The sequence below is a fragment of the Toxorhynchites rutilus genome, chromosome 1 (assembly GCF_029784135.1).
Source record: "Toxorhynchites rutilus septentrionalis strain SRP chromosome 1, ASM2978413v1, whole genome shotgun sequence".
Classification (NCBI taxonomy): Eukaryota; Metazoa; Arthropoda; class Insecta; order Diptera; family Culicidae; genus Toxorhynchites; species Toxorhynchites rutilus.
Window position 1 is genome coordinate 201,969,082 of NC_073744.1, and position 19,165 is coordinate 201,988,246.

General features: G+C 40.4%; 2 protein-coding genes across 2 annotated transcripts; both read right to left on the reverse strand.

Moving 5' to 3' along the window:
* Positions 1-3,366: 3,366 nt before the first annotated feature.
* LOC129762101 (trichohyalin-like) lies at positions 3,367-4,598 on the reverse strand. Its single transcript, XM_055760088.1, has 3 exons — positions 4,355-4,598; positions 3,862-4,274; positions 3,367-3,799 (listed from the first exon to the last, which is right to left on the reverse strand). The coding sequence occupies exons 1-3, from the start codon at positions 4,428-4,430 to the stop codon at positions 3,506-3,508; spliced, it is 783 nt and encodes a 260-aa protein (XP_055616063.1). The 5' UTR covers positions 4,431-4,598; the 3' UTR covers positions 3,367-3,505.
* Positions 4,599-15,685: 11,087 nt separating this feature from the next.
* On the reverse strand, positions 15,686-16,529 carry LOC129776303 (40S ribosomal protein S13). The gene is made up of 2 exons (XM_055781876.1): positions 16,208-16,529; positions 15,686-16,007 (listed from the first exon to the last, which is right to left on the reverse strand). The coding sequence occupies exons 1-2, from the start codon at positions 16,415-16,417 to the stop codon at positions 15,762-15,764; spliced, it is 456 nt and encodes a 151-aa protein (XP_055637851.1). The 5' UTR covers positions 16,418-16,529; the 3' UTR covers positions 15,686-15,761.
* Positions 16,530-19,165: the final 2,636 nt, after the last annotated feature.

The following is a 19,165-nucleotide window of genomic DNA, read 5'->3' on the forward strand; positions in this document are numbered from 1 at the left end:
TTATAGCCGCACGAATCGCAATTTTTTTATGTTTGTAGAAATAATAATTGTTTGATTGACTTGTGCTGGGAGTGGAATATGAATGTTTAAAATGGCACAGATTGATGTTTGGTGAAAACTGCTCCGATGTGGGTTCAAACTCCGGTCGTCTGGATTATCATCTACCAGATTAAAAAAACTTTCGAGTGCATCATTGACATTTCAATATGATGTAATATGTTCTTTATTAGGATCTAATATGATTTACTGTTTCATGATTTTCTTCAGTATGCAACACGATTTACTACATTACTGAATCGATTTAAATTATACGCTTGAGGAGGCGATCTGGCGTAGTGGTAACATCCATAACTCTCACGCTGAAGATCAAGAGTTCAATTCTCACTCCCGACATTCTTCCAAAAATGGAAGTAAAAAGTGACGAACCAGCCAAAAAGCGCTGAAAGTCACTATAATACTGATAAAAAAAAATAAATTATACGCTTATACGACACACAAACTGCATCAGCGTAATATACGTATATGATGCGGATTGAATATATTTTACGACAATGTACATCATAAAATTGATGTTTATTATACCGAATTGCGATTTAATTTGATAATGGTATATAAAATCGAGTTTTTACATTTTATGCGATTTCAAATATACACGATACATACTTTGATTGATATTATATGCGATTATGATTTATTCGGATTTCTTGTAAGACTTGGCACATGCAAAATTCTACGATTTAATGTTTGCTGGGTATTGTCTCTAGAAGACATTAGTTCATTTGCGCTCGAGATTTCGAATGATTGTGACATTGCATTTCTATTATTTTCGGCTCATACTATACAATACAATAACCTACATCGTTCAAACGACCACCTCACAAACGAAGGTTTTTTGGTTACATACCGTTTCAACAATTAGTTTTATGGATATGCTTTGAGTGACAACAAAAACATCAAAGCAACATCGTGCTAATTTCAAACCCAATCGTGTTTCGGAATAAGGGTGATTGCTTTCGAGAACGTTGTGCACAAAGCGAACGACAATCTTGCTTTGCTAGCCGTGTCTTGCATCACCCGCATATTAATAATGACTGAAATGAAATTTCATGCAGGTACCCATATTTATAATTTTTGTGTGATTTCAATAATTCGTTGTTGTTTTTGTCTAGAATTATAGAGACTTAAAACATCTTCAGTTCATTCGACTCTATCAATAATTTAATTTAAAGACATATAACTCGTAGACATTTTATCTTCCGAATGAAGTGTTAACCCTTTCACTACGGAAGTATCACCCTGATGTCGTCTATAGACGACGCTTGTAGCGAAAGGGTTAATCATGTCCCTTTGTTCAGTCGACAAAGGGGTATTGAGGCTTAACACCATGTGCCTCCAACGTAACGCTCTTGTTTTCGAAATACTCTCTAAATAGTCTGTGGAGGACGGAAGCGACGGGAAGCGATAAGACTGGTTTTACTGCAATAAAATAACTTTATTTCCTCGAACGATTTACAGCGTGTTTTCTCTCTCTCTCCTCGCAAGAACCAACTGACGCTACACTCTCCCTGTGATGTTTCTTCTGTATACATGGGTGCATAATAAATTACACCCCATACGTCATTTATCCATTCATTGAGAATTGATTCAGATTCAACTTCAAACAAATGATCACCAAACCAACGACCTACGTCAACCTTGCGGTTATACCACTTCACTTCACATCTATGTTTTCAAGGGACTTCAAACTATTCAGTTCATTCGCCTCTAAGATTATACCACAGATATAATGAAATTCAATGAAATACACGCGATAGTTGCAAAATAGAATGAACTTTCGTTTTACGAACATGTTACGATATTTTCTAGCGAAAACGTGCTCAAGCGATTGAACCGACTAACATGTTCATATTGCCCCGCATGGTGGCCCATTTTGCCCCGTAGCGCTTTCGATTGATGGAAATGCTGCCATACAAATAAAACACAAATTTCTGCATCACTCGAGAATTAATCAAGCAAATGGAACCAAATTTGGCATCTGGAGGTTTTAGGGTGCAATAAATGTTACTACGGTGGTTAGATACTCCTCCCTCTTCTCTAAGGGGGGGCTGCCATACAAATGAAACACAAATTTCTGCATAACTCGAAAACTAATCAAGCAAATTGAGCCACATTTGGCATATGAAGGTTCTACGGGGCACGAAACGTTTCTATGGTAAATACACTCCTCCCCCCTCTATAAGGGGGGCTGCCATACAAACGAAACACAAGCTTCTGCATAACTCGAGAACTAATCAAGCACAATTTGGGATGTGAGGGTTTTTGGGTATGAGAAATGTTTCTATAATGGTATGACACCCCTCCCTCCTCTGGAATGGAGAGAAGGTCCCATAAAAATATTACACATATTTCAACCAAAAATATTCCAACCAAGCATGACAATTGAAAATTTTCGGAAAACTCTGAAGGAAAAAGGGAAAATTCGGAAAATTAAATTCCCATATGTTCTACAATTACATAGTGACAAGTGCTGTTAGTCCATTTGATGTTTGCGCTAGCGAAATTGTTATTTGTTCGAAACTGGAAATGGATTTTCATGTGATGAATCGCAATCCTTTATCTTCTTCTATATATATAAAAAAAAAGGATCGCCGGATGTGTTGATAAGAGCAGAACTCGAGGAAGGAATTGTTCGATTTAGGGTTGTCTGTATTCTATCATATTTTCTGTATAAAAGATTTATTCCATGTAACGGAGAAACATGTTATTTGCAAGCGGTTAAAAAATCTTGAACGAGAATTGTGTCTGAAAATAATCTGATATTATAATGATGAGCTTTGTTAGAAATACTAGGAACTTTATAGTAAAAGGTAAATTCAACGGGGTTGAATAGAAGATCAATCAATGAACAGTTCTGCTATTGGACCCATGAACTTGCTCATAGTAAGAAAACGTGAATGTTTGAAGGTATTGATAACAAAAAACAAATTTTGGGCGGAACGAAGTTTGCCGGGTCAGCTAGTACTTTATTATTATTCATAGTACGGAAGATTTGTACTGAAGTTCTTAGCGGTACCCATATAATACGGCTTTGGCATGTGTTATTGTTGTCAATTCGTCTTCAAATTAAGGACAATATTGCTCGATCATGTAAGAGCTGTCTATAAACCAAGTTTGATTTTTATCTAATAATTTATCCGCAAGTTGGGTCCCGCAAGAAACTCAGAAACGTTGAGTTGGACGACGAAAGTGTTGAGACGTTTCATTTTCGAGGGGACCATATTGCCCCCACCTGCCCTACAGAATCTCTCTTCGTTCCTGTGTGCTGTTATTTCCCGAGACGCCTACATTGCACAACAACACCGAAACTTATCCATCAAATTGTTTTATTCATTAAATAAAATCGCTTCCTACATGCTAAGATATTATAGCTACATAATAGACGAGTAATGTCGTGACAGAACCAATAACAATATGACCGCGTATATCGAATCCTCGCCCATCCATATCATTTGAACGGATTCGGATTCGCCTTGAACTCCTTCTGCTTCCGTATCAACTTCAGGTCGCGCTCTTCGGCTGCCCGTCGTTCCTCCGCCTCGCGACGAGCCTTCTCCTCTTTGGCCTTCTGGAGCTGTTCGTCGAACAGCTTCCGCTCCCGGATTCGTTCCGACATTCGCAAATTAAACGGTTCCGGCTTTATCACCGCCTTCGTCAGTGCCGGTTTGAAGGGTTTCTCCTTTAGGACCTTTGCATCGTGCGCTTTAAATTTCTCCGGCTCCGGATCCTTGGTGCGACTTTGCTGAAATACACACACATCGATCAAATAGTTCTCGCTCGATTCAAATCATCGCTAGCTCTTACCATCTTCTGCGCCAAATCGGCAGACTTTTTCAACCGTTCAGGTTTCATCTGCTTCGGCGTTAACGGAACTGTGAACTTCGGCTCGGCGTTCTCTTTTTTGCGATGTTCACCGGTCTGCTTGAAGTTGGGTGCCGGCCTGGCATGGAACTTCATCCCTTCCTCGAGCTGCTTCTGTTCTTTCTCACGAAGAATCCTACGCTTTTCCTCGTACACCTTAGCGTAACGATAGGCCCGATCACAGGTCTCCTCCTGTCGGGCTTTTGTCTGCTGCCGTTGTTGGCGATTCCTCTGAGTGATTTGACCACTGTTCCCACTTTCGTTGTCGTTCTCGGAGCTCTGCTCCAAGGAACTACTGCCGGAGGCACCACAATCAAGCTCTGGCTGCTCACCCTCCATCTCATCAACATGTCTGACTGAAAAATGCAAACAATAGATCGATCCGAAGTTAAAACTCTTCGTGGCAGCTGCCGTTTTTTTATCCAACCACACTCACAGAAATAACTTCCCGAGGTATTCAAACCCGGCTCGCCAATGCTAATGTTGTCCCAGTCGAACTCTGTCTCCGTCATTGTTTTCAGATAGAATCACTTCTTTGCCGTATCTACTTCACAGTTAACTTGTTTCAAATCTCTTCGATAAGTTCTACATACAATAAAAGTACCGGAGAAAATATTTTTGCGGAGGAAAAATCGTTGATAAAATGTGTGTTGACAGTTGTATCTCAGAATGCGCCGCCGATTTCGAGCTTTCTGTTTGAATTCGCAGACGGAGCTTTCGAGCTCGAATTTTATCGAGCTAACTAAAGTGCACTATGGGCTGTCTAGCGGATTATAGTATTTTCTTAATTGTCTTGCGGTGGGTTTAGTCCTGGGTCATGCGATGTCAACGAAGTATTTTTTTTTTCAAAAGCATTCTGCTTGAAAAAAAGATTATCTTGAAAATTTTCTCCCCTCACACTATCTGTCAAATATTTCTCCAATCGAAGGAACAAATGTTTTGGTGACTCGGACTTAGTTTATTTACGTTAGTGTCCGAAGCTAATAGTGTTGCAAAGTCTTCATTTACTTTTGCAGGACCATTTTAATAGAAATACTTTGTTCCAGTTCAACCGAAAAGGGAACATGGTGAACCTTCGAAACCCCTTTTCAACAATTCACGATGACAGAGGAATAGTGTCGACACCTGGTGGCGACATTCAATTAGGGTCCATAATTTGGGTCCCAAACTTCCTATCAGGTTAGAAGCCACAAACCAAATGTTCAAATATTAAAATTTGAATGAAAATGTTTACATCATATTATTTAATTACTTGAAACATTTATTTCTGACTTTTATTTAACCATTTGTTCATACATTTCCAACATTGTTACTGAAACTTTTCATTATAATGTAAAGTTGTCTTCAAAAACATTTTTCGTACAAGTTTTTTTTTCACAATCTGTAAAAAAAGTGTTTTTCATTTAAATAGAACACTAATTTGGTTTGGAAAAATCAATTTCCATTCATAATTTTAATTCTAAAAATGTGTTCTTTCCGCCTGAAAAAAAAATTTTTTTTACGCTTCCCTAAACTAGTAAACGAAGCACAATTCCGTCAACGCGGATTGTGTCGATTGTCGAGCAAGAGGACTACGTCCATCACCAATACGTAGCGCAGATTGTTTTGCCACTATATTCATAACTACGCGCCAAAATGTTGTGCCAAATATCAAAGGTAGTTTTTTTTTCTGTTTGTATGATACCATCCTGATTGATACAGTCAGATTATTATAATTACAAATTGCACCACTTTTGAAGTTCAAATCCAACACAATCTCTCATGTGTGAATCTGAGCTTCTCCTTCTGTATTGGTTTTGGGTGAATGGCTGAGTGAGCGCCTCTCCTATGTACCACTAAAGTCATTCACATTGAATTACGAAATCATGCGAATCTGACAAACTATCGTGCTTACAACTAAAAAAAAAGTTGTACGAGATTGGTGAACCAAATTCATATTAATCACAAATGTCTGTTCATGTATATCTCGAACTCGATACAATTCAATATTACGAAATACAGTAGAACCTCGATTATCCGCGAATGCGAGTTCCTTAGTAATTCTATAAACCGTCCCGAAATTTGTCAGTGACTGGTAGAGTCTTGCTCTTTTGTTTTGGTCATGGCTTTCATATTATCTGATCACTGATGTAAACGACCTTACAGATGGATAGTTCAACAGTTTCTGTATTGATTAAACATAGTTTTCATGCTAAAATATCTTTTTTCGTGTTTGTACCTCATTTTTAGTCCTTTATTGCGTTATCCGCGATTTTCGTTATAAGCGGTGATCTAGCCCGACTATTTCGCGGATAATCGGGGTTCTACTGTATATAAATACAGTATTAGGTATAAATAGAATCTCAGAAAATTATTTATTATCCTGCAACAAGCTTGAATATTGCTTACATCGTTCCATCGATGTGAAGCTGAGCACATTTTTAAATCTTGTTGCACCTATTTTGATTGTCTTGTTTCAACTTTCTGGTGTAGGCAGAGGCTACTGTCAAAGCAATGGGAATTTGTATATTTTCGCAGCAAAAGCTAGAGAAAATCTTTTTTTTTTTTCGCTCTTTCGCAAGTGATCTTCGTTCTGATTGGTTCGCGAAAAAAGTTCGCAAACATTCGCGTAAATTTGTCTTCATTATGCTTCCTTTACAATGGAGGCTTTTTATCGCACGCGATATACTCACTCGCGAAATTTTTCAGTGCAGCTCTTTACAATGGTGCGCGATAATCTGTCTGTCAAGCCTGCATCCCTCAAATCATACTGTCATTATTTGTTATGGTCAAGGTCGTACTAGATTGGTGGAAGTGATTGGCTAGAAGTGTGAATGCAAGTATAAAATTCCAAATAATTAATGATTGAACAACTAACTAATTCAATCGTATATTAACAAAAATGTGTTAAAATAATTATGCTTATGCAGCAATACGCTTGCAATAGGTGATCGACTCAGCTCTCACTTGATAAAGCGTTTGATATGTATGGAGCTGAACATTTATTTCGATTTATCGTTCCACCCGTTTAGCATATTTTGTTCCACCTGTCTGATGTATTTTGCGTCTCCTGTCAGAACAACGCGATTTTCGCAGCCAAAGCTTGGAGAGTTCTATCTTTTTTCCCACTGTCATGGGTGATCTCGCGCTTTGCTCTGATTGGTTGATGAATAAAAATCGCTATTGAAGTAAACAAATCGCGCTCATTGTGAATGATTGTAAATCCGGCATTATGAAGGGTTGGAAAACAAGCTTTAAGTGCGCTACACATACTGCGTCACCGTCACCGTCCCGTCAACTATTCTCTTGGACTTATTTTGCCGACGTCAAAGTTGCCGGTGATTGTGTATGTGAATGCCACCATACGATTCCCATTGGAGAATATTTGACATTTCATTCCTTCACGGTGACGGGACGGTGTATGTGTAGCGCACTTTACCAAGCGAATTAACGTGAATCCTATACGCGTTGACGGCTTTGAGCTTAGTTTTACGGAATAGGAAAGTAGGCATGACAATATGGATTGGAAGAAGAAATGAACACACTTCTAAAATAAAAATTAGTAATGGAAATCACTTTTGCTTGCAAGTAGTTAAAAAATATCGTACAAAAATTGTGTCTAAAGTAAACTGACCAGACGTCTCGCGTTACGCGGGACAGTCCCGCATTTCAACAAAATGTCCCGCGTAAGATTACGCCCCGCGAAACGTCCCGCATTTGGCAAAAGAAACGAAAATGTCACGCGATATCAATATATTTCAATATTACAATTTGATCATGTTGATTTTATTAAACGCATGAACCTCAAAAAAAACTATTATTTGCCAGACTGTTCAAAAGAGCTTCCAATGCATCCAAAGATTAATACGTTGAGCTGGTTTTATCGCACCGACAGTGGACTTTTTGTTTAGAGAGTGTCAAATGGAAACGACAGCAACAAAGTTAGAAAATGATTTTTATAAAAGTCCCCTATTGATCCGAAGGGGACAACGTGAGTCAGACGAAAAGTTCATCTTTGGGCCCCTAGCTCGGTCAGGGTTTAACGTTTCAAATAAGTTAGAAAAACTAGTCTATACTCGACAGGAAGAGGCAGGGTTGTTTGATGAAGTATCGTAAATGAAGCGCTTGGCAGACTTACGGAAGTTGGCTGGAACCTCAACCATGGCCGATGAAAAGATGTATGTCGGCGTGTTCTTTTACCTTTTCGTGGCTTTGGTGGTCGGATATCTCTCCATTTTGGCCATTCGCTCAAAAGTTTTCTATCGGTCGCAGCTGGGGGATGTTGGGAAGGTTGGTGGTATTCGCGACAATGTTTATCTCCAGCCGATCCATCCTTCAGTGATCTTTTGGCATAAAGGGCAGATCTCAGGTTCGGCATGAAGACCACATCTCCTTCGCAACTTCCGGCAAGCACTTCGTACTGTATATCTCCAAGTTCACCAAATGACTCGAAAGAAGAGCGGCTTGGACATTCCCTTCTCGTTTGTTAGAGAATGACCATCTTCGAGAACTTGATGTGGGTGATATATTCGTCGCCATCGCTTACCTGGGGAACGTAAAGTATTCGGCCCCCTGCCATTCGTTGAATTGAATCATCAAGTACGTCTTGTCTTTCATTATGAGCACGAAAAGAAGTTTTTCACTTCTTTCACCGGATTTAATTATTTTTTGTAGTAATACAAATCAGGTTTAATTGCAAGAACACATGTTAAGAGTTTCACGAATGAATGAGACTCTCTAAACTATGGTTTAAGTTCACATAACGTATATACATAGGGTTTTGTTTTTTGTGTCCCGCGTTAGACCTCTGACCATCTGTTTTTTTTTTTTTTTATTAAATCGTTTATTTTTACAGGCTCAGTTACATAAGTTTAAAGGAGCCAAACTCCTATCTGTATTGTTACAAGTATATATAATCATTTTTCATTAATTCTAGTGTTAATGAAGTAGAGAACCGATTACTCGCGGTTTGCTCGAGTTTAAAAGGGTGACATTTTTTCAGGAAAAGGAAGGGATATAAGGATATGTCGACAATGTTCACACTCACATTCGCACTCACATTCGTCATACTCAATTCTTAAGCCTATCTTATATCTAATATGTATTTACATTTCACCTTATTCTATTGTTAGTAAGAAGGGATTTAATTTCTCGCGAAGGAAAAGGGAAAGGAAAATATAAGGATATAAGGACAATCACACACGAAGATCGATAACTTTTAAGAAGACGTATATTTGGGACATGTAATCAAGGTCTAACCGAGCCAACACATCTCTCACCGGCACATTGGGCTGTCTTCCTCTGGCCCGAAGAGAGTTTTCTAAATTCGATCTGGCAACAAGATACTCCTCGCACGACCAAACAACGTGTTCGATGTCGTGGTAACCTTGGCCACAAGCACAGATATTGCCATCGGCAAGATTAAAACGAAAGAGTAGCGCGTCTAACGAACAGTGATTGGACATGAGTCGAGAGAAGGTGCGAATAAAGTCCCGACTCAAGTCCAGACTTTTGAACCATGGTTTGAGGCTAACCTTAGGGATAATCGAGTGAAGCCACCGACCCAATTCATCTTCGTTCCACTTACGTTGCCAGTTAACGATGGTATTTTTACGGACTAAAGAATAAAATTCATTGAAGGCGATTTGACGCTGATAAATATCGCCTTCAATTGCACCTACCTTTGCCAATGAGTCAGCCCTCTCATTACCCGGAATTGAGCAATGTGAGGCGACCCAGACAAAGGTAATGACATAACAGCGTCTGGTTAAAGCACTCAAAATGTCTCGTATTCTCTCAAGGAAGTACGGCGAGTGCTTTTCCGGCCTCACTGAACGGATAGCTTCGACAGAGCTAAGACTATCCGTTACAATGTAATAGTGTTCAACAGGTCGTGAGGCGACGCTGTCCAGCGCCCAGTGTATTGCTGCCAATTCAGCAATATACACTGAGCAAGGATTCTGAAGACTGTGGGAGGTGCTAAAAAATTCGTTGAACACTCCAAATCCTGTGGACTCATTCATAGAGGACCCATCAGTAAAGTACATATTATCACAATTGATACGCCCATATTTTTCATTGAAGATCGTAGGAACGATCCCCGATCGATGATAATCTGGAATTCCATGGATTTTCTCCTTCATGAACAGATCAAAATGTACAGAGGAATTGATGTAGTCAGGAAAACAAACACGGTTGGGAATATACGAAGAAGGATCAACCTGCATGGAGATGAATTCATGATATGAAGTCATGAATCCAGAATGAAAATTTAGCCCGATCAGCTGCTCAAAATTTCCGATCACCAATGGGTTCATGACCTTACACCGGATGAAGAACCGAAGAGATAATAAATTGAAGCGATCTTTTAGTGGGAGTAAGCCTGCCAAAACCTCGAGACTCATGGTATGCGTTGAGGGCATACATCCCAACGCGATACGGAGACAAAGATACTGAATTCGCTCGAGTTTAATGAGGTGTGTTTTGGCAGCTGATTGAAAACAGAAACTGCCATACTCCATCACTGAGAGAATAGTTGTTCGATACAACATTATAAGATCTTCTGGATGGGCTCCCCACCAGGTGCCGGTAATTGTACGGAGAAAGTTTATTCTTTGTTGGCATTTTTTACTCAGATACCTAATATGGGCCCCCCAAGTACATTTGGAGTCGAACCAGACCCCAAGATACTTGAATGACATAGCATGAGTGATCGGTTTACCCAAAAGTTGAAGCTTTGGTTTTGCTGGTCTATGCTTCCTAGAAAAAACCACCATCTCTGTTTTCTCCGTGGAGAATTCGATCCCTAGCCCAATGGCCCAGGTTGAAAAATTGTTCAAAGTATCTTGTAAGGGTTCTTGCAGGTCGGATTCTTTTGATCCTACGACAGACACTACTCCATCATCTGCAAGTTGTCTTAAGCTGCAATTTTGTGTAAGGCAATTGTCAATGTCGCTTACATAGAAGTTGTACAAAAGGGGGCTTAAACATGAGCCCTGAGGGAGGCCCATGTAAGAGACCCGACTTACTGCCGAATCTCCGTGAGAAAAATTCAAATGTTTCTCACAAAGCAAGTTATATAACATATTATTCAATAGAGGCGGTAGACCCCGAGAGTGTAATTTGTCTGACAAAACCTCTATTGAAACAGAATCAAAGGCCCCCTTCATGTCCAAGAATACTGAAGCCATTTGTTTTTTTTTCGGCGTAAGCCATTTGAATTTCTGAAGAAAGCAACGCAAGACAATCATTCGTCCCCTTGCCCCTGCGGAACCCATATTGTGTATCTGAGAGTAGGCCATTCGTTTCAACCCATCGATCAAGGCGAAACAAGATCATTTTCTCCAACAATTTCCGTATACAAGACAGCATTGCTATTGGGCGGTACGAATTGAAGTCGGATGCGGGTTTTCCGGGTTTTTGAATAGCTATAATTCGCACTTGTCTCCAATCATCTGGAACAATATTATGCTCCAGAAACCGATTGAATAAGTTCAACAAGCGATGTTTCGCCACATCAGGGAGGTTTTTCAGCAAGATGAACTTAATTCTATCCGATCCCGGCGCAGAATTGTTACATGAAAGGAGAGCAAGAGAGAATTCTACCATCGAAAACTCGGAATCAAGATCGCACCTATCTTGTGGTATATCTCGAACAATTTTTTGCACAGGAACGGAATCGGGACAAACTTTCCGTGCAAATTTAAAAATCCATCGATGTGAATATTCTTCGCTTTCATTCGATGAAGAGCGATTTCTCATGTTTCGAGCCACTTTCCATAATTTTTTCATTGATGTTTCTCGTGACAAACCTCCCACGAAAGTTCGCCAATAAGCACGTTTTTTCCCTTTGATCAAGTTTTTAAATTGATTTTCAAGGTCCAAATACGTTTGAAAATTTTCAATGATTCCACGTTTTCGAAAAGCTTTAAATGCGTTCGATTTATCCTGATAAAGCTTGGAACATTGGCTATCCCACCATGAATTGGGAGGCCTTCGACGAATAGTGGAGCCTGGGATGGGTTTCGTTTGAGCGCGAACCGCGCTGTCATAGATCAAACGAGAAATGAAGTTATACTCCTCCAATGGAGGCAAACCATCTCTGGAATTGATGGCTAGAGCAATCGCGTCCGCATATTTTTTCCAGTCAATGTGTCTTGTGAGGTCATATGCCATGTTTATAGATTCAGAAGAATTCGACCCAATGGTGATGGAAATTTTGATTGGCAAGTGATCACTACCGTTGGGGTCCTGGATTACATTCCACTTGTAATCTAACGATAGTGAATTCGAGCAAAGCGAGAGGTCAAGAGCACTTGGGTTAGCAGGAGGTTTAGGTACACGTGTTGTTTCCCCAGTATTCAAAACGGTCATATTGAAGCTGTTACAAAGGTCATATATCAACGATGAACGATTGTCGTCGTACTGTTCCCCCCAGGCAGTTCCGTGAGAGTTGAAGTCTCCCAATATCAATCGTGGCTCATGAAGGAGTGAGCACATGTCAACAAGTTGCTTGCGGCTAACCGCAGCTCTCGGAGGCCAATACAAACTGACAATACAGAGGTCTTTGCCTCTGATGTTTGCATGACAAGCAACAGCTTCGATCCCTCCAATAGGTGGAAGGTCAATTCTAAAAAATGGGTGGCACTTATTAATCCATCGCGGTCCAAGCGTATCATATTAAAATCGTGGAAAGAGAGATCATTTTGAGAAGAAAGCCAGGTTTCGGACAGAGCAAAAACATCACAATTGAATTTATGAATGAAAGTATACAATTTAGGGATAAGACTACGACAATTCCACTGTAAAACAGTGATATCTCCGACCTCTCTATTTAAATTAGACATCAAGAGAGATAATCATTGCAAGAAGGGGCCATGTTTGCATCAATTGCAGCAAAATTGTCTTTAACACTGGAAGCATTGAGATGACAATGGTTCTGATGGAGTCGGAAACGTTAAAACACGTGAAGATTTGATCCACAAGGTCAGTCAACTTTATAAATCCCGATTGGGAAGTTGAACTAGACGGAAAAACAGGGACAGTTGGGGTTTTTGATGTCCCCTCGAGTGCTGGGCCGTTCAAAGGTGAACCATTCCCACGGAAACCAGGAGGAACCTGATTTTGCTTGTCCGCTGCACTCGATTTTTTAGACATGCTAACAGGGGGTATAACCGGTGGGGCTTGTCCTTGAACTTTGGGAGTGGTCACATTTTTGCGCCGGGGATTCCCTTGGAAAATGAACGGTGTGCCCCCGTTAGCTGTGTCCGCTTCCATTTCGTCAACGGGCAACGTGGCGAAGACATTTTGAGTGTTGATTGATTGTTGTTGGGCAAGTGGAGAAGCGCCCTTTAAAATATCCGCAAAAGTGCGTTTTGAGCGTTCCTTCAAAGAGCGCTTCTGTTTCTCCCAGCGACTCTTGTAAGTTTCACAAGCTGAGAGCACGTGTGGGGATCCCCCGCAATATGGACACTTATGCTCAGTCGCACTGCAGGATTCCCCCACATGTTGCTCTCCGCAAGTTGCACAGCGCTCCTTGTTGGCACAATAATCTGAAGTGTGACCAACTGACTTGCATTTGTTGCAAGTCATGGGCTTTGGCACGAAGAGTCGCACAGGCAGTCTCAATTTGTCCACCATGACGTAGTCAGGGAGGGCCGAACCAGCAAAAGTTACTCGAAACGAGTCTGACGACGTGAATTTCGTTTTTCCCTCTTCTTGGGATACTTTACCTAGTTGGCGACTGTCCAAAATTTTAACGCCCACCAAAGGGAGTCTTTTGAATTTACCAACTCCTTCTTTTATCAATTGGCACGTCAGACCCGTTTCAGTTACCACCCCCGAGATTTCTACGTCATGGGAAGGCACGTAGACACGATACTCTAGGGTTAACCTCTCGTCGATCACAATTGCATTTGCGTGTTTCCGATCACTCACGACAACACGCAGTTTGTTCGGCCTAACCTTAGAGATTTCGACCACGGAGGAATAAAATCTTGCCAGATCTTTCGAAACCTGAATGACATTAATAGACTTCCCTTTAGGTTTTGGCCGGAAAAAACAACCCATGGACCAGCTCCAGGTGCATCGTCTGGATAGACCTTGACACGAGGAGAGGAAACAACTGAGGGGGAGGACGAGGTCGATTGTTGAGCGGGAGCGGGATCAGTAGGACTGGGAGGCAAGTTCGGGAGTTGAACGGATGCGGGAGATTGAGGGGGCGAAGAGGAAAAGTTTGCCAATTTTCTTGAGGGGGGCTTGTTGAGGTTAATTAACTCTTTCTCTGAAGAGACATCTTCTGAGGGGGGAACGCGTTTGAGCGACTTCCCAGCCTAGTGAGGAGGAAACAGTAGTTTCAATCTCCATTTCAACTTGACCTTCTAAATCGCACACCAATGCGAATGAAATGAAACGGTGTCCCAATCGAACCGCGTGGCAATCGCTCGGTACAGCTGCAACGGTAAATCGCACCACCACACGATGATGGAATCGATGACGATGATAAAGCACACACAGCGATGATACGGCACACGCACCGCGCCCGCGGTGGAGAACTTCTTCCTCACGCTGGTTGTGATTGCTGCTCTTCTCACTCGCGCAATAAAGAGAACCCCGTTAGGGCGAAATAACTTCACCAGCCACTGATAACGGTATAATCTCCACTATATGATAGACGCGAACAAATTTGCGACCGATGTCTTCGGACTGCGCGAGCTGAATGGACCATCTGTTCACTTTAGTCTAAAGATAATTTTATATTAGAATGGTAAGTTTTGGTGAGAATATCTAAAAATTAATAGAAAATAATTTAAATTGGGGTCAGAACAACGTACTTTTTGTAGGTAAATAACGCCAAGAAAAAATTTCATACAAAATTTAGCAATTTAAAACTGCCTCAGGGCCGATTAATCTATTAGAGAATAGTTGACCTCATACAAACTAATGTCGTAACCAGATGTCGACACCATTCCGCCGTTTGTTATTTTCACCTATTGTCCATATAATTGGGGGTGTATGCCATTTCCGGCCAATCGGGAATAGATTGATAAAACATAGGAAGAGTTATACTATATATTCTATTGCCGAAGTCGCAAAAAACAAGAATTTTGTGTAATGCATGGCCATCCTTTATCATTAAATGATTTCACTGTCAATTGGTTGGCGTTGAATTTTATGCTTTGATTTTCACTAACACGCAATGATCTTCAATTTCGACGTCACGAGTATCATAACGAAAATGAAGTTGCAAACGAAAAATAAACTTTATGGCAAACTGATGTTGATGTTCATTCCATTGGTGTTCATTGATAGTGTGGTTTCATATTTATCGACCTTTGCTTGAGCAGTTGGTAGACTGAAATTCGCCGTATTTGAATATCGTGAACGTGAACATTTTCGGCATTACTAGTGACAATTGAACTTTGTATTTTAAAGCCTAGAAGAATAAAACAAACAATTCAGCTTAGCAACATAAACGAAGCAAGGTTCCATACGGAAGGCACCGAAGCCAGTGAATCCATTGAACTAGATCCATCGGTGGAGTATATTTTCATGCAGTTGACTTGTTGATAGTTTTCAGTAAAGAAATGGGAAGCTGGAATCCTGGTCATCGACAGATCGTATTTTCATGAGCAACTGTTCATAGTGAAAAGCGAGACAAATATCTGACGATATATGGTAGTGGTAAAATCTCATAAATCGTTGCTTCATTCATAAAACATATTTCTGGATCGAATTCTCTCATTCGGGCACTATAATGGGTTTCTCTATAGAAGTAAACTGTCTGAACTCAGTTGTCTATGTTTACCGTTTATTAACCTTTAGCTTTTAAATTTACGTCTCCTCAAAAACATTTCAAGTGCGGCTTAGGCGACCAGAGCCGAAGCGGTTCCCGATTCATACTTCCAGTTGGGGGGAAGTACCGATTTGATTTTGTAGTACCGAGCCAGCCGGTGGATTCTGGACTCGATCAAGATCAAGCGGAACTTGCTGTCGATATCCTTGCGGTTGCGCTCCAAGTGCTTGCGGATAGAGACGGCTTTCTTGATCAGGAAGTACAGATCCTCAGGAATGTCAGGCTTAAGGCCAACGGCCTTCATGATGCGCAGGATCTGCAAAATAAAAAGGTTTGAAATATAAACGTAAACAAGGCATCAATATCAACAAAGCGACAATGGTGGCGCCTCTGGCGGAACTTTCGTGCATTAAACGAGAATTCCTAACCTTATCTCGAAACACTTCGGCCGGAAGTTCCCCAATACAATATTCAACTTTATCTGGTCATTTATCGCTTTATCACATTACCACTCACCTTGTTGCCATTGACGAAGCGAACCTGGGCAACACCGTGCGAATCACGCAGGATGATACCGATCTGCGAGGGCGACATTCCCTTCTTGCCGAGCTTCTTGATCTGCTCCTTGACGTCGTCAGCGTTCAGCTTCAGCCATGACGGAACCGAGCGGCGGTACGGCAGCGCCGATTGGGAGATACCCTTGCCAGGTGCGTGCATACGACCCATTTTCGGAGAAGTGGTTCTGTTTCACTGCGGCGATGGATAAAAACAACGGAACACCGAGAAAACGCGTGCTTGCTCGATGAGGTTACACGGGAAAAAGAGTGAGTGCGTGCTGTCAATGTGAAACGGAATGAAATGACAGCTGAGTGAGTCGGACATGTTGAATTTGTCGGAGTGGTTCCGTGTTCGGGGGATAAACCGTTGAAAGAGAAATGAATTAAACAATTTTATGCAAAGGTGGTGCGATTTTTCAATTCGTAGCCTGTGATCAAAGCCTGAAAAGGCATTTTTTCATGATTTACATAGAATTAACAATAAATATATTTTCTACAAATAATATCTTTTCTATAGCTTTGTATTCGAGATTTTGATTAACACCTGATGGTAGATTTTGTGTAGATTTTTGGGATTGTGAAATTTGAATAAACAGTTTCTCTCAATATGACCAAATTGATATTCTTTAAGGTGGCCGGAAGTCAAACATTTGATCTTTTTTGACAGATGAAGTTTTGTTTGAATTTGGTATATTTGTTTGTAGAAATTTTTTTTCTTCGTATTTTTTAAGCTCAAGATTATACCCTAGGACTTTTGAAAATTTGCATTATTCTCCGAGTAGTAGCTTTTTCAGTAATGCGATATCTAATCTAGTAAAATTTTGACAAAAACATGAAACGTGTTTTTATTGAAACTCGTTACTTCAAGCTGGCGTCAAGTATGGAAAAGTTCATTCGCTCATTTCTCCACACCTGATTATAAATCACCCATGTATCTGCTTGGAATAATCATGGCGAAAAGAATGCAGCGAACAATCGTGAGATTGTACGATGAATCATTTTACACTCCCCGACCATCATCATTCGAGACTGATAGAAGAGTGGAGAACAACATTCAATGAATGAATACTCCTTTGGAAGGATCGCACGAAACAAAATAACAAGTGAGTCAAAATAGATTGAATCTGCGTGTATGTATGATTTTATTTTCCCTTGTACTCTCTTCCTTGTCAGCATTCAAGTGCACATGAAATCCACCTTTCCGCTCATCAATAACTTGCCGTAATATGATCTTTTGCGTTGGCTTAGATCGTTTCATACTAGAAACAAAAAAAATATCATTGCAATAGTGCACAGGAAACAACTCGATTTCAAATATCTACCTATATTTTACTGCCGCGATCGCGGCTCAATGATTGCTATTTGAGTGAAAAACGAATGATTTCACAGAGACACTCGCTGGCTCAAGCAAAACTTTCCAGTATGATTCTATCACCATCATTCCGAGAGGCAAATGAGGGAATGCAAAAATTTCTGAGAATAGACGAGTGGAATCGAGACAGTATTTTTCCGTTCTAATCGAGAATGAACTTTGCGAAGAGGATAGGTGAATGTTTTCTGTCTCAAATAAAGTGAGGCATAAACGGAGAATAGAAGGGTGCGTTTTATCTGTGAATGAGTGTTGTTGAACGAATTTCGATGCGATTTTGCCCATACCTGGCTGGCGTACACGATGTCTTAAGTTCTACTTAACCGATCTATTCCAAATTTGACGTGAATGAATCTGGCAAAAAAAATCGAGATAACAGTAAATCTCGACTTAAATGAAATTTCCATTGAGCTGGAATTTTGTATTGGTTATTTTTTCGCGAGAATCAACATTTTGCAGGAAGTGTTCGATTTTGACGTAGGACCACGCAGTGGTGTCTGTAGAATGCGAACCGCCCTCGAGATTTTAGGCGTGCTGAAACACCCCTACATACTTCAAGACTTCAATACTACAATACTTCACCATTCGGCATACACCATACACACATAGCGAACAAGGAAGGTGTGCAACCAGACGCTTCCAGTCCGGGTGCGAGAGCTTCACTCGATGCCACTGGGATTACGTCTAACCGGAAGATATAGGGAGTAAAATGAAAGTCTAGACGCTTAACATGTAGGAAAAAAATGAAAGATTCGAACGCTTATAACTCGAGCATTTCTTAATAGATGTTTGCAACAAAAGAAATATTCTACCGTATACTCAACATGAAATAAATCGGAGGGCATTTGAAAGGAAACAGGTATAAAACTAGAATCTCGGGTTTGACTAGTACACTATAAAAGAGAATTGAAAATAGAATACCAGGTAGTCCACTTACCCCTATGTTAAGGGGTAAGTAGATCATGATTATTCTTTTTATGACCATGAATGGATAATAATACAGAATTATAGGAGACAATAACGCATATATATCTTATTAACTTTTGTTAGCTCAAATAGGGTATACATTAAAAGGCATTCGAGAAAACACATTATTTTTTCTTCGAAATGAGTCCAACATTAAGAAAATTATAATCACTTGGCAATTGGAGCACGTTTCTTAGTAGAACCTACGTCACGATTTTCGGTGTTCTTGAGTGTTTGAACAGCATCCGATGGAGTGATCACTTCGGCTCCCGAGCATATTTTTCTTCTTGTGCCCTTCGATGTAGACGAACTTTGCTTTACATATTCCAATACGATCTGTTCAAAATATCCATTACGAGGAGAAGAATTTTCTGTTTGTACACTGGCATCTTGCACATCCTTTGAAGTTGATGGCTCCTTCAATTCACACATTGAGGCTTGTTGGATCCGTTTGAATCTTTCAAGTGGTACGAGTTCATATTTATCCTCAGGAATTATCTTGTCATAAAAGGGAAAAATTCCTGCTTTCTTGAATCCGCTTATCATGCTCGTTTTATCGAACTGGTTCCATGCTTGAGAAAT